This window comes from Astyanax mexicanus, chromosome 1 (assembly GCF_023375975.1).
Source record: "Astyanax mexicanus isolate ESR-SI-001 chromosome 1, AstMex3_surface, whole genome shotgun sequence".
NCBI lineage: Eukaryota > Metazoa > Chordata > Actinopteri > Characiformes > Acestrorhamphidae > Astyanax > Astyanax mexicanus.
In genome coordinates this window covers 43,071,403-43,086,788 of record NC_064408.1, presented here as the reverse complement: position 1 = coordinate 43,086,788, position 15,386 = coordinate 43,071,403, and the positions used below count along the sequence as shown (strand labels likewise).

Sequence of the window (15,386 nt, the reverse complement as noted above, 5' to 3'; positions counted from 1 at the left end):
AGACGTCCAGGCCAAATCTTTTTCGTCAATTTTTGGCATCTCTAGATTGTATCCAGATTGATTTTTGATAGTCTGGACAGTCAGAAACCATATTAAACCCAGTTTCTTAAAATCAAACCACATTAGAAGGTGGCTTGAAATGCGATCACAATAGGATTTGTACAGATGCGTCACAAACTGGATTACAATGTGCCTTTGCGTCACTCATAATGCAACAAACGACAAATCATCAAATCCAGAGGGACAGAAGTGTGAGAGTCCAAAAAATTAGTTCCCACAGCAACTAATGCAGATACGTTTGTAATGTCTAAACACACAATCCAGTTTGATCGCTTTCTAATAACAGTGTGAACAGACATCTTAACAAATCCGATTGGTCTGCAGTCTGAACACACCATAAATTTATTTCTAAGATCTAAAATAAATCCCATCCCCTTACTTCAATTTTTTTTTTCCCAAATCAGCCAAGACATATTTGGACTTCAAAGGTAAAAATAGTGCTAACAAATTTTACACGTTTACAGACGCCACACAAAGCATGCCATACAGTGTTTAAAGTGTGGGCCACAGCAATGCTGGTAGGGAGCTTTTTAAAAGGTTTAAAAATATAAAAATCCCTTCGATATAACAATTTTAATAAACTTGTTTAAGATGTGTAAATAATCTGTAAATATATAAATTTAGGTCAAACTCATTGATTAGTCTAACAAAGAGTACAGACAGATAAAAGACATGAGTTATCATACTTTAAATTGTATTGTATGTTAAAAACAGGGTTTTTCGCAATGAAAAACCATGAGGCACTTCAAGCTTATCAAATAACTGACTAATACTAATTGTTTTGGTCATTTGTTTTATTTTTAATTGTTTAGTTAAATGTTTGTGTGGGTGACAGGAGGTTTTGTGGTGGGTTAAGTGGGTGGTGAGCTGCAATAGATTGGGGATTCATGTGTTAGAGGTTACTGAACACCTCCACATGCTGTAAGGAGAGTGTGAGGTGATTAAGGCAGGCAGTTAGCACCATGCTAATTGATGTTTAAAAAGTTCCCACTACTTGTTAAATACATTAGCATAGTAAATGCAGTGCAAAGCTTAAGCAAACTTAAGGCACCAAATATTTCTTGGCTGATTAACATTGGAAAGAAATTAAGAGCACCAGTTTTTTTTATATACAAACTGCAATTTGTGAAAAATTAACCATAATATAAGCACCTAAATATCATTACAAATATTTATAGATATATTAATATTAATAGAAACAGACGCATACCTTGGCTGTGCGGCCATGTTCCAGACAGTCTTGCAGGTCAAGCCTATCATTTGCCATGGCAGACAATGGCCTAAAGAAAAGGAAATCAGACAGAAAAACACCAAATGTTATCTACATATAATGCAGAGTGTAGACTTGTCTATTGAAGTCGAGTTTAGAATTGTTTAATTTTACATACTAAGTAAGAAAAGATCATTATTAGACATACCTTAATTTCCGCACTATAAGGCACACCGGATTATAAGGCACACTATCAATGAACGTATACTTTCTAGTCTATTTTCATAAATAAGATGCACCGGATTATAAGGCGCATTTTGCTACACTAGTAAGGAACAGGGATGTTGCCATGTTTTCCTTCTAATTCAGCAGGAATCGCCTGCTAAGCTTTGAAAGTAAACGAGCGCTGGATGTCAAACTACACAGATTTCTCTCCTGAAAACAGATTTCCACTAAGGCTGGTTGATGCATCATTAGCATTGGCAGTAACGGCTAACTGCTAGATTACAGTCTGATAAATACTTACCTCTAAACGGCGAAAGAGTTAGCGCTTATTGCTAATACTGCTCCAGCCCCGATGCTGAAGAACTAAACTGAAACTCCTGTATAAAGCTGTACTTCAGCAGAGTAGCTTTACTGCTCCTTACAACCTGACTGGTAAAATCCATACATAAGATGCATTGGATTAAAACTGACGATTTTGGGCCAATTAAAGGACTGTGATTGTGCCTTATAGTGCGAAAAATACACAATTTTGGGCAAAAGTGGATAAATAATAACCTCTGTTCCAGAGGGTCCTGTTCTTTAGGACGTGAATCTCTATGGCTGCACAAATGTCTGTTGTCCACAAACATCTGTTACGTATGTTAGCTATAGTATGCTAAAGGTCTACACCACTTATAAACAGCAATAGATGAAACATCTGACATTGAACTGCAGGCAGTGTGATACACTGATCCAACAATATCACTTTCATCTGTACATGCACGTCTCACCTCCCCTGTGCTCTCTGATCCTGACACGCTCAGACATTAGCTAAGGACGCTAAGCTAAAGCTAGTGCTAAAATGCATGCTGCGCAAATGGTCTCACCTGTTCATTCCAGGCAGATTGCCCCAGAAGTAGCGTGCGCGGTGGGCAGCGGACACCTCCTTGGCGTCGATCATCACTGGATTGCACTACAAGAAAAGAGAGGTTGTAAATGCTACAGGACTACTGTCTGACAAACTCCAGCAACAAAGGAGATGATATTACTGTCACTAGTTAACAACCAACCAATCAGGAAAAATTCTCCTGCTCATCATCTCCAGTGTACTGATCAGTTCCACCTGTTTCTCATTTACCTTATTGTATATAAACATGTTTATACACTACATTGCCAAAAGTATCCGGTCATCTGCATTGAGTTTGGTGATGGAAGGCTCAGATGGATCATGGAAACCCACTTCATGAAGCTCTCTACACACTTTTGTTGAGCTGATAATCTGAAGGCCACATGAAGTTTTGTAGGAGTTCTGTAGCGATAGACAGAAGTTTGCGACTTCAGCGCATATGCTGACCCTGCTCTGTCATTTTACATTATTTACCACTTTGTGACTGACTGTTGCTTTGGTTCCCAATCACTTCTACTTTTACTTGTGAGGAAATGTCACAACTGGACTTGTTGCACAGGTGGAATCCTATCACTGTACCATGCTGGAGTTCACTGAGCTCCTGAGAGCATCATATTCTTTCACTAATGTTTGTAGAAGCAGTCTGTATGTGTAGAGCAGGGGTCACTAATAGGCGGACCGCGGTCCGGGTCCAGACCCAGATGTTGTCCAATGTGGACCCAAACCAATAAACTACTGAGAAGGATTTAACTCTGACGTTGTTCATTTAAAGCAGCATAACTTTTCTTGTTCACACTGCAGTGACGCGGCATCGTTCCCAATCGCCCTGTCCGCGTGGCGCTGATTGTCTCCCGCTCAGCGAAACTCGCTTCTCATTTGCATAAAGTTGAAAATATCTCAACGCTTTGCCTCGTTCGCGCCGCTACCGGTCAGCGGTCTCTGTTCTCTGCCGCCGCTCTCCATAGAAAACAGTGGGAGGTGGCGCAGTGTGTGTTTTGCGGCGCAGTAAACGCACACACCAATCACGTGTGGTGTAAGATCACCAAATGCTCAGAGCTCAAATCAGATCTGTGCAGACCGCTGCCCCAACTAGTGAATTGGGATGCGGCCGGGAAAAAACGCCTTTATAAAGAGCCCGAGAACTGGCTGAAAAACAAGAACGGGCGGAAACTAAAGACAAGAGTTCAAACAACCTCACGGGTCAGATGTTATATATAGCACTGAATCATAACACAAGTTAACACAAGTAAATCTCTGTTGTTTTGAGAAGTTTCACCAATGAAACCTGTTGCTTAATGAGCTTTTAAGTTGTTTGCAGTCTCTTGATTCCTCATTTTGGAATTACAGTAACTGTTGCTCTTGTTTTATGTACAGCCTAGCGATTGTTAATCTGTTCTTTCTCATTAAAACTAAAGCAATGCTTTATTTCTGCAGGTTTCTGGTGTGTATTGCATAAATGCTGAAGCACTGTAGTAATTTCCCAATAATGTAATAATACCCAGAAATATAACTCAAACTGTGCACTGTGCAAAAATTATAATAACTTGTGTAACAAGGCAATGCATGGTCTTGACTGTTAATGTAATTCCACTTTATTTTTTAAGTATATTTAGCTTTGTATCTAAAATTGTATGAAAAAATGTAGTAAAACAAATTAATAATATGTAATATATTTATTTATAATATAATTATAATCACTTGCATAATAAGGCAATGCATAATCTTGACTGTTAATGTAATTCCATATTTATGACAGTCTCATTAGCAGGTTGCTGTTTTTAATGGGTGACTTCATTACAGGTTTGTAGGAGGCAGAAGTTGCAAAAATAAGCACATCCACAGGAGGGCAGTGCTGAGTCAGTGATAAATACAGTACTGTACTATACAGAAATGTCAAAACACCATGTCAAAATAACTTTCAACTTCATCTAACAGTTGTGTAAAGGTTTTTAAATATGTATATAAGGTGTGTGTGTGTGTGTACCTCAAGGAAGCGTGAGATGTCTCGTTTGTCGCTAACTCCCATGGCAACCACGTTCTCAAAAAGCCAGAAGAACGGCCTGTCGTCTCCTTCTTTTGGACGAGCCTCGTGCAGCAGCCGATAGAACTCGAAAAACAAACGCCCAGTGCCCTCTGCACAACACACACACACACACACACACACACACACAAACTTCAATGCCTGCAAACCACTACAGTTCTCTTACAATCTTTCAATTGCTTAACGTGCAAATACACATAACTCAAAAACAGCACTTACCAAAGAGACCTTTCCTGGCTGGGTTGACGATGGAGAGATCGTTACAGGGGCTTCCACCGATGACAAGATCAAACGGACCCCATTCCAGAATCTAGACCACACACACACACACACACACACACACACACAGAAAAGAAATGAATTAGAGGTTCTGTACTCAGCACTCGTAATGTGTGCTTTTTTACATACAGTAAGTGAGAATGTATTGCAGTGACTTATCTCCTCCCTGTCCATTCACTTTAACTACTGCCTCCACTCTATTACACACAGTCTAATATCTCACACACACACACACACTCACACACACTCTGCTGTTTCACTCTCAGCATAGCAAGAAGGCCCTGAGGGGACAGAAGCAGAAACTCAGAATATGAAATATGAGTTCAAAGAACAGAGCTGCTGTAATATGTCTAATAGAGAGAGAAGAGAGAAAGAAAGAAGATAGAGAGAGTAGGGCTGCATGAATAGCTGGAGGCATTGAATTCTGCATTTACAAGGATCCATATACCACCTTATAGCACCAAGAAATAATATCAACTTTTGTTATGCTCAGTCAATTCTAGCCAGATGCCGCCAATCAGGATCATTACCACCCAACGCTGCGCTGTCCACTGTGAGTGGTAATGTCTTCTATGACGTGTTCCAGTACACATGTTGTACCTTGTGGCCTTGAGAACATTTTCATTGAGCCCCCTTTTCCCAAATACAAACACCAAATCTTTGTATATCCCTTTCACTTTTATATTATATTACAGGGTTTTAGAGTCCACTGGCAAAGCGATTCTTTTCTCAGACTGTCTTACAGTTGATGTTGGAGAGAGAGAGAGAGAGAGAGAGAGAGAGAGATGGTTTTGACAGCGATGCAAAAGGAGAAGTTTCAGACTGTGAGGATCATATTTCATGGTTTGAAAAGGAGAAGTGCATATGCAAAAAAAATACACACAGTGAAACTCTGCCCTGCAGTCTGGTATGAAAATGGCCCCAATGTGTTTAGTGGGGTTAATGTGTTATTAAAACACTACAGTTTTGGAAAAAACTTCATTTTTAGCTCCATTTGTACATTTTATGATTATTTTTAAAATAAAATAAATGAAAAGCATGTGGCATTTCTATTAAGAAATGTGATTTTACAAAGGTAAAATGAACAAATTGAACATATGTGTTGTTTATGTTACTTGCAAGTGGGATAAAGCAAACATCTGCCCCAGATTTAAACAAAAATGTTAAAAGCCCCCAAATATAATGGGTGCACCAGCAGGACTCCCTGTGTAACCAAAAACAAAGACCCTATACGGGTTAGGGGATGTTAAAATGCTCACACAACTGTGGAAATGGAATGTCCATATACATCTGGCCCCCACTATCCACCTTACTCTAACTCCCATAAAATAAGTCGTCTTATGCTGCACAGACCATGCATTGTCCCCCTCTATCTGGTCGCATGTGGGCGTTACAAAGGCGTTCCCTGCTTCGTCCAATTAAATCGTTTTAACAAATGGGAAATGGTTTTAAACAAGCTTTATTTCATATACACTAATACATATAATTGTATATTTATAAATGTACATTTCCAATTAATTTATATATTAATATTTTCAAAACCGACTAGAGACCCCAACAATCACTGTAAACTTTCCTCCACGCTGTATTACTCTGATCTGAGTCCCTGTAAATCTGCAGGAATTTAACATACAGGACAGGGAAGCCTGAAACCGCAATGACTAGCTTTTCTTTCATACTTTTCTGGAACGTTTAAAAAACTGAACTAAAATAACTCCACCCCAAAAATGAACTAATATAAATGCATTAATACAGGACAGTGTATGCAAAACATTACCACATTTTTTTTACCAGGTATTTGTATAAGCTTATTTTGTAAGCTAGCTGTAAAGTAAGGGAAAGAGAAACAACACTATACAAAGGTGAATTGAATTTTATGCGTGTGACTCATGTATGACATTGTGGATCTGTGTGCAACTTTTGTTTGCGTGCAACATCACCACCATTTAAGTTGTGACTCTGTGGCGTGTTTGTGTGACTCACGTGCTTGCGTGTGACATTGCGAACGTCCCCGACATATATGATGCGCCCCTGGTGCCGCACCATACCCACGGTGACGGAATCCTCACACACCTCCGACGCCACGTAACGCTCCACCTGGATCCCCAGGTCCTTTAGCACCAGTAAACCTGAGAGCAGATTCACCAGATTAATCATGACCAATACATATAAACACACACATCCTCACACACTAAAATACACTCCAGTCATGCCAGTTTAAATGATTACTCTGTAAAACAGGTATTATTTGTGCGAGTAAAAGTCCTTATTCTTCTGGGAAGGCTTTACACTAGATGTTTGAACGTTGCTGTGAGGATTTGATAGCATTTACCCATGGGAGCATTAGTGACATTAGTAACATGTACTTTTGAATAAACACAGATAGTGGGTCAGACGTGCCCAATGATTTTAGACAGTTTATTCGTATTATGTAATTCAATTACACTTAAATTCAAAAGGTGCTATATTAATAAAGCTGGATATGTTATGCTAAGTAATGCTGTGTTAGTAATGCTGTGCCCATAAACATTTGAAATACGATAGGACTGAAATATGAGGTAAGCTTTAGCCTGACAGGAGTGTGATCACCTGTAGCGATGCCATCAAACAAGGAGAGCACTCTGATTGGCTGCCTTTTCTCTGCCGCTACAGGAGTGTAGAGTTTAGGAGGCTCCTGCGTGAGAGAGAGAAAGACAAAGACAGGGGCTTAGGATTAGTATTGTGCATATATATACAGATCTGAAAAAAATAAGAGAGCACTTCAGTTTCTGAATCAGTTTCTCTGATTTTGCTATTTATAGGTATATATTTGAGTAAAATGAACATTGTTGTTTTATTCTATAAACTACAGACGACATTTCTCCCAAATTCCAAATAAAAATATTGTCATTTAGAGCATTTATTTGCAGAAAATGAGAAATGGCTGAAATAAAAAAAAAGATGCAGAGCTTTCAGACCTGAAATAATGCAAAGAAAACAAGTTCATATTCACAAAGTTCATTAGAATTCAGAAATCAATATTTGTTGAAATAACCCTAGCTTTTTAATCACAGTTTTCATGCATCTTAGCATGTTCTCTTCCACCAGTCTTACACACTGCTTTTGGATAACTTTATGCAACTCCTGGTGCAAAAAATCAAGCAGTTCAGCTTGGTTTGATGGCTTGTGATCATCCATCTTCCTCTTGAATATATTCCAGGGGTTTTCGATTTGTTTAAATCAAAGAAACACAGAATTGTAGGTTGTCTCATTTTATATATATAGAGCATGAGAAAATATCTCTGTATTTGTATATCTGTATATATTTTGGCTTGCCTGTAGATTTCTAAAGTAGGGTTGGGAAATAGTTGGAAAACAAGAAGTCCGTGTTAAAGTTATGGCTGATTTCTGCAAATCCTTTTGTCAATGTATCTATAATCGTGTGTAACCAAATTGGTTGTATAAAGACAGAGAGAAAGAAAAAAATAATGTTTATTAAAATGTTCACTGAGCAAACACAGACAAACGCCGACACACACACACAGACAGCCCTACTGCAGTGTGACAGGTACGGGTGACTCACAAAGTCCTGGTCATGATTGTTGGCGAAGAACAGCTGAAGGCGTGATGTCCAGTCATCTCTGCGCCGCAGCAGCCCGAACACGTTCTTGCTGCCGCACATGTAGCAGTTCCACGGGTCCTCTCTGATAGCAGCCTGCGCAGAACCTGTTCCCACCAGCAGATCCACACACTCCACACAGAAGCATCTAAACACACACACACACATACATACACACACATAAACATTCACAGTTAAACAAGAGAAGTTATGTGCATATAAAACATCAGCTGCTCTTAACACCAATCCAGGATTAATGTATGAACAGCACAATATTACCATATTTTCGCACTATAAGGTGCACTGGATTATAAGGCACATTTTAAAAGACACTATAATTAACTTCAGCAGGTCTCGCCACTGCGTAGATAACTAAGTTAAGTAAAACTAAGCTAAGTAAACAAACTGTAATAAAAGAGACCTTCTTTTAATGTCAAACGAGTTCTGGATGTTAATCTACACAGATTTCTTTCCTGAAAACTGTTTATTTGAGTGAGTAAGGCGAAATTCCCAAATTTCTCCAGCACTAAGGTGGGAACATTAGCATTAGCGGCTAACCACTAGTGCTAAGCAGCTAATGCCACCTGACCAGGGTAATGTTAGCTAGTGGTTCGTCCCACGTAGCTTGTTTTAACATGGTAAACACGCAGACTACAGTCTAATATATACAATATACTCTCCTCTGAATGGCGTAAAAGCTACAGCGGTTAGCGGCTAATCTTAATACCGTTTCAGCAGGGTTAGAAGCAGGCTACAGGCTGATAATACATGTGAATGGGGAAATAGGGGTTAGCGGCTAATGCTAATGCTACTCCAGCCTCGGTGCTGAAGAAAATGAAACTGCTGTATAATGTTTAGTGATAAAGTCTCTTCTTTTAATGTAGAGCTAATCAGCTTGCTAGTAACGCTGCAGGAGGAGGAGGGTCAGTGTGACACTAATGGTGATAGTAATGGTGATATTTGTGGTTGGAGTATGTCACATCATGCACAAATAGTTATTTTACTACAGAATTTTAAAGTAAATTTAGTAGCTGCGAGGGAAGCAATCACAAAGAAATGGCTTAACAACCTTCTCTGTTAGGCTTCAGGATGATACATTTGAAGGAATTTGGAAGAAGTGGAAAAAGTATATTTCCCAGAAATGCCCATCATTTGTGTAATTTTTAACTGCACCCCATGTTCTGTTCAAGATTTGGTTCTTCTCATATTTCTATTTGTTATTTATTGTCTTTCTTGGCTTTGATACAAATGTAAAAGATGAATCACATAATAATTGTAATCCACACTGCTGTAACATGTAAAAAACTGCTATCATACAGATATGTGATTTAAAATAAAGAAAAAAATACATTTAAAGTAAATTTACAGAATATGTTACCAATAATTGGATTTTTATTATTGTGTTTTATATCTTTCCTATTTTTAAGTAAAATTCCACTGGGTGGACATACATTTTATAATTAAAAAATAAAGTATAATTGTGTCACTGTTATCAATGCTTGTCATCATATAGTCACAAATATGTATATATTTGATGACAAGCATGTTTTATACATGCTTATATTTATTATACATATTAACTGATGGCAGTAGAAAAATGTACAAATGAATACAACACTAATGTAAATAAAAAAAAAACTAACAAACAAAAAAACATAGGGATGGACGATTTTCAGTTTGGGATGGCAGACAGAAAACTTAGGGATGATTCTGGGGTGTGAAAAAAGTTCTGAAGTGTATCCTCTTTTGTTAGAGAGTACTATTCTATATGCCAGTACTTCTCTAAAAGGACTAAACAAGGTGTGTATGTGTGTTTGTGTGTGTACTTCTATACCAGAAACAGGTGCAACTTAAAGAAGCTGAATGCGTTCCTTAGAGGAGGGCTTCCACAAACATCTGTACATACAGTGTAGCTCTTCTACACACTCAGACGTACCTGCAGCAGTTGTTGTTTCCACACATAAGCACCTCTCTTCCACCGCAGCAGATGGTACAGTAGGACTGATAGCCGTCGTCGTCATACTGATACGCACACTCCAGGAAGCAGTTCTGCACACAGTACACATGTATTGAGTCACACACAGAACAAATACGTAGATTCAGCTAAATTTTTTTGGTCCCAAAATTTTTCGATGTTTTTTTTTGTGTCAAAATTTTTTTGGGTCCAAAATTTTTTTAATTTTTTTTTTTTGGTCAAAATTTTTTTTGGTCCCAAAATTGTTTTAATTTTTTTTTGGGTCAAACTTTTTTTGGTCCCAAAATTTTTCGATGTTTTTTTTGGGTCAAAATTTTTTTGGTCCCAAAATTTTTCGAAGTTATATATATATAGTTACATATAGTACCAGTCAAAATTTTGGACACATCTTCTTATTCAGTGTTCTTCTGTATTTAATTTATTTTCTATATGGTAGATTAATATTAAAGACATGACAACAATTAAGGGACAGATATGGAATTAAGTAGTACACAAAAAAGTGTTTGCCCTCCACAATCTCCTGATCTAAATGATTTGGGATGAGTTTGAGAACAGCCTAAAGGAAAATCAGCAACTATTGTTCAGCACCTCCAGGAACTGACACTGAGATTAAAATATCGAGAGTGTGCAGATCTGTCCTTAAAGCTGAATGTGCTACTTAGAAGAACCTAAAATATGAAAAAATATTCTGGTTTCTTTAACCATGTTTTCTTTACAAAATAAGCCCACATGTCCTCTTTAATTTTAAATTTACAATGTAAAAAAAATCATAAAAAGAAAGAAAACACATTTTATTAGAAGCAGTTTTTGACTTTTTACATTTTTTTATTGCCATAATGGTAAAATAGGTAAATGGTAAAATTCTATCTACTAAATTTTGATCATTGCTGCAACGACTTGACTGCATTAATTGATGAGAGCATTAGAAAGGCCAGGATGTTGGATGATCACAATCACACCTCACTTCCAGGTCCTCTCAACTCACCTCAGAGGTATTCCTTGGAGCAACGCTACTCCAGAGAACACAGTGACACTCTTTCACACCTCTTTATTCACCTGTAGCCCACATCTGACATTAGGAATCAATCAAGGTGTTGATGGATACATTTGTTTATCAGCTCCAGAGAGTCCTATTCTACTGGAAAGTATTCCTGTATTAAAACAGGAGAACAAGCGGCATTCCCCTCCCTCAGCACCTGTGCAGTATGTTTGTCTGTGTGAGTGTATCTGCTGTACCTTGCAGCTCTGGCACATAGCTCCAATGAAGAGTGGATGTTCGAGTGACACGTTCAGACTCCCACAGGATATGCACATATCTGTACACAACGACAATACCAGCACACTTTAAATATATTTACATACATAAAGACTTCAGGTTGTGTTTTTTCCACTTCAAAACAGTAACAGGACTCAAAAAGTGATACACATTAGCACTTAAATCAAGAATCTTAATATGGGCAGAAATGAAAGACTGCAATTAGATGCAGGACACTGATTACAATGCATCCCACAACAAAGGAAAATACAGATTGATAAACAGTCTGAAATCATGTCTCCCTCACCTTCAATATTTCGGCACTTCTGACGCACTTCATATACCAGTCTCTCTGAAAACATACAAAAAACATGTTTATCTGATTGTGTTTGAACATACTGTTACGCCCATAAATAATTGGACAGGGCTCTGATGATGATTTGGGCTCTGCATGACACTGCGCTGATTCAAAATGAAACAAATGAGATGCAATCAAAGAGTAGACTTTCTGGTTTAATTCAAAGGGTTAAACAAAAATATCCTCTGAAGATTTTAAGAATTACATCCATCCCTTACCTTTTCAATGGCAAAGAGAGTACGGAAAGTTTGGTTGGATGGCCTGACAGCCGCTAAATAAATTATTGTTTAAAGCTGACCTCTGCCCCATTCGCTTTCTGTTACACACTGGTTACATTCCTTTTTAGATATTCTTTACTTATCTAAATTATCTACAGCTAGAGTCAATAGAGCAAATCCAGATATAATGAGAATATGGCTTAATGGAATTAAAGATGTAAAGATCCTTCTTTTATCATGATCTTTTTTTGGTAATAGACTTTGTCTGTTTTATGTATATATTGTGTATTTGTGTGGTGGAGGGATGGCTGTGGGTAAGGTGAACTAGAAGTTGTGGTGGTAGATGTGGGCGAGGCGGGGTTGATGTGGGCGGGGCAGGTTGGGGTGGATGGGATTTCAAAGGGATGGTAAAACATTGTCTGTTTGTAATGCACTATATTGCTACATATGTTATCTACAAAACTTTCAATAAAAAACTTATTTACAAAAAAAAAAGGATTTGCATCCATCCTGAGTTCACCACTGCGTTTTTATTTCCAGAATGTACTGAACTGTTGATTTGGCCAATCCTAACATCTTTGCTATCTCTCTGATAAATTTCCTCCTTTATATTAGCCTGATGATGTCCTGTTTCTCTTTCATTGAGAGTTCTTTTGACCGCAAGTTGTGAGTTCACAGCAACAGCTTCCAAATGCACATATATCACACATGGAATTAACTCCAGACCTTTTACCTGCTTAACTCATGATGCATTAATAAGGAACTAGCCTATGCAGCGTATAAAATAGCCTTTGAGATCACTTTTCCATAGGATATTTAGGTTCAACCCCTTGAATTAAACTTAAAAGTCTACATTTTAATTGTATATACAGTTTTTCTGAGTGTGTGTGTGTGTGTGTGATACCTCTGGTTCCTTCATCTATAATCTCCTTGATCTTGGGCTTCTCAATGCTGCTCTTTCTGGGTTTCTTGGGGGCTGTGTACGCTGCAGCTTCTGGCTCTACCCACATCTCGGGGTAAACCTCAGTGTAGGGACTCCGCTCCGCTAAAACACACACACAGCACACTGTAAGACACATACCTGCAGTATTTCCTTTAAAAATATCACCCAGTCCCCAGTGGCATAGTGACTTCAGGCTTGTGCACAGCTGCTCCAACATTTCCTAGTCTATTGTTTGATTCGGTTCTATAGTGATTTTACATGCTGTCTATGTGAACAATTAAATCACTGCACTTAAAATGAGCTTATTAGACTGCTTTAAAGGTGTTTGTGGAAATCTGGCAAGCACTGCTGTACAGATACACGGAACACAGTATAACATGTTAAAGGAGTAACCTGGTGGGGGTTCCAGGCCCTTTGCACCGGTGGGAAGGAATCCTGCACTGGCCCACTCGATCATCTCACGGGTCAGCAGCTCTATATTCTTCCTCGAGTCAGAGTCATCATTGGACACGCACACCGGGAACAGCTTACCTGCCCGCGTACTGGCTGTCTGCAAGCACACGTATGAGAATTAACACACACACACACATAAGTTTGCAGAAAAACAAATACAGGACTTTATTAGTTTAGATGGAATCTATATAACGTATTTTTCGCACTGTAAGGCGCGCCGTATTATAAGGCACACTATCAATAAACGTATATTTTCTGGTCTATTTTTAAACATAAGGCACACCTGATTATAAGGCGCATTTTAAGAGACACTATAAGTAAATTCTAATTAAGCAGGTCTCACCGCTGGGTGGTGGTGGGGGGTAATTAAGTTAAGTAAAGAAAACTGTAATTAAAAAACATTACAAGCAAACAAGTAAAACAAGTGCTGGACATAAATCTATACAAATTTCTCACCTGAAAACTGTTTATTAGGGTGAGTAAAGTGCTTATAATTATTTACAGTAAACTTAGATTCCTAAATTTCTCCAGCACTCAGGCTGAAGCATAAGCATTAGCGGCTAGCGGTTTGCGGCTAATGCCGTCTGATAGCACTACACTGAGGAACCCAGAGTGTTCCGGTAAGCCAGGGCAAAATAAGCTAGCAGTTTGTCCTACGTAGCTTGTTTTAACGTGGTAAAGACTACAGTCCAATGTATTCACCTCTGAATGACGTAAGAGCAAGCGCTGCGCTTAGAGCCTAATGCTAATGCTGCTCCAGCAGTACTAGCCGGGATTAGCAGCAGGCTACAGGCTGATAATACTCACCTCTGAACAGGAAAATAGCGTTTAGCAGCTAATGGGAAAATTAAAGGATTTTAAGTGTGTCTTATAGTGCGAAAAATGCGGGAACCTACCCTTTCCTAATAAGTGACAGTGAGGCTACTTGGCCACCAGTGGGGCCCTAACAACCATTGAGTTATAACTGTACCATAATGCCAAATATATGCTCAGGTTTGGGGGGGGGGGAGAACTTAAGATATCAAAAGTAAATAACAGTAAGTGGACAAAGTGTTTAAAAACTCCAGCAGCATTGCTGTGTCTGATCCAATTGTAGCAGCGGGACATATCCACACACCTTTTCACAACACAACTGATGCTCTCAAACATATTAAGAGGCAAGAAATCCAAGTAATTAACTCTTGATGAGTTCAGCACAGCTGTTAACTGAAAGCCTTTCCAGGTGACTCTACCTGATAAGGCTGACTGAGAAAATGAAGAATGTAAAATATGAAACCTATTCTGTTTTTTTTTTACACCTCTTTTTTGTTTACTAAGTAATTCCATATGTTTTTCTTCATAAATTGGATTAATTTAGTATTAATCGACAATGCAATTTTTTTTTTATAAAGAAACACAACAAAATTTAAGTTGGGTCCATACTTTTAAATTGTACTGTACATATATAGACATCCAGGGACTTCCAAACTTGATTGTTTGGATTATATAATTCCAGCGTATCCGTGTCAAATAAAAAGTAAATCTAGTTTTAAGTAGTTTACACTATGTAGGTTACGGGGCCACAGTCAGTCTTGTTTGTGTGTGTCTGTGTGTGTTCTTCTGAAAGACTCACTTGAAGCACCTCGAAGATAGCTCTTCTGTACATGGGCTGTTTGCTGTAGGTAGGCTGATGAAAGGCAGTAGAAAATGAACTCAAAGGCAACAGTTTCTCTACACACACCTGAAGAGAGGAGAGGAGAGGAATGCAGAAGAGATTAGAAAGGAATGCTACCGGTATTCAGTTTTGATCAAGACCTTTCCTTATATGCAGCCTGGCAGACACTTCTCGTTTGTAGATGTAAGAGATAAGTGCCTTTTAATTGCAGGCTTTTGAGAGTCAGGTTTA

General features: G+C 38.4%; 1 protein-coding gene across 6 annotated transcripts in view; it reads right to left on the bottom strand.

Annotated features, from left to right (window-relative positions):
• LOC103043892 (DNA (cytosine-5)-methyltransferase 3A) overlaps positions 1-15,386 on the bottom strand; it is a 116,796-nt gene that overhangs the window by 8,117 nt on the left and 93,293 nt on the right. For all 6 annotated transcript variants that reach the window (XM_049466970.1, XM_049466968.1, XM_049466983.1 and 3 more), the window contains 13 exons: positions 15,114-15,221; positions 13,442-13,598; positions 13,010-13,150; positions 11,837-11,881; positions 11,511-11,590; positions 10,236-10,348; positions 8,264-8,447; positions 7,291-7,375; positions 6,685-6,830; positions 4,642-4,732; positions 4,366-4,514; positions 2,362-2,447; positions 1,271-1,340 (listed from right to left, as the gene is read on the bottom strand). In XM_049466970.1, the coding sequence (XP_049322927.1) occupies positions 1,271-1,340; positions 2,362-2,447; positions 4,366-4,514; positions 4,642-4,732; positions 6,685-6,830; positions 7,291-7,375; positions 8,264-8,447; positions 10,236-10,348; positions 11,511-11,590; positions 11,837-11,881; positions 13,010-13,150; positions 13,442-13,598; positions 15,114-15,221 (1,455 nt within the window). The remainder of the gene's footprint in view (positions 1-1,270; positions 1,341-2,361; positions 2,448-4,365; positions 4,515-4,641; positions 4,733-6,684; positions 6,831-7,290; positions 7,376-8,263; positions 8,448-10,235; positions 10,349-11,510; positions 11,591-11,836; positions 11,882-13,009; positions 13,151-13,441; positions 13,599-15,113; positions 15,222-15,386) is intronic.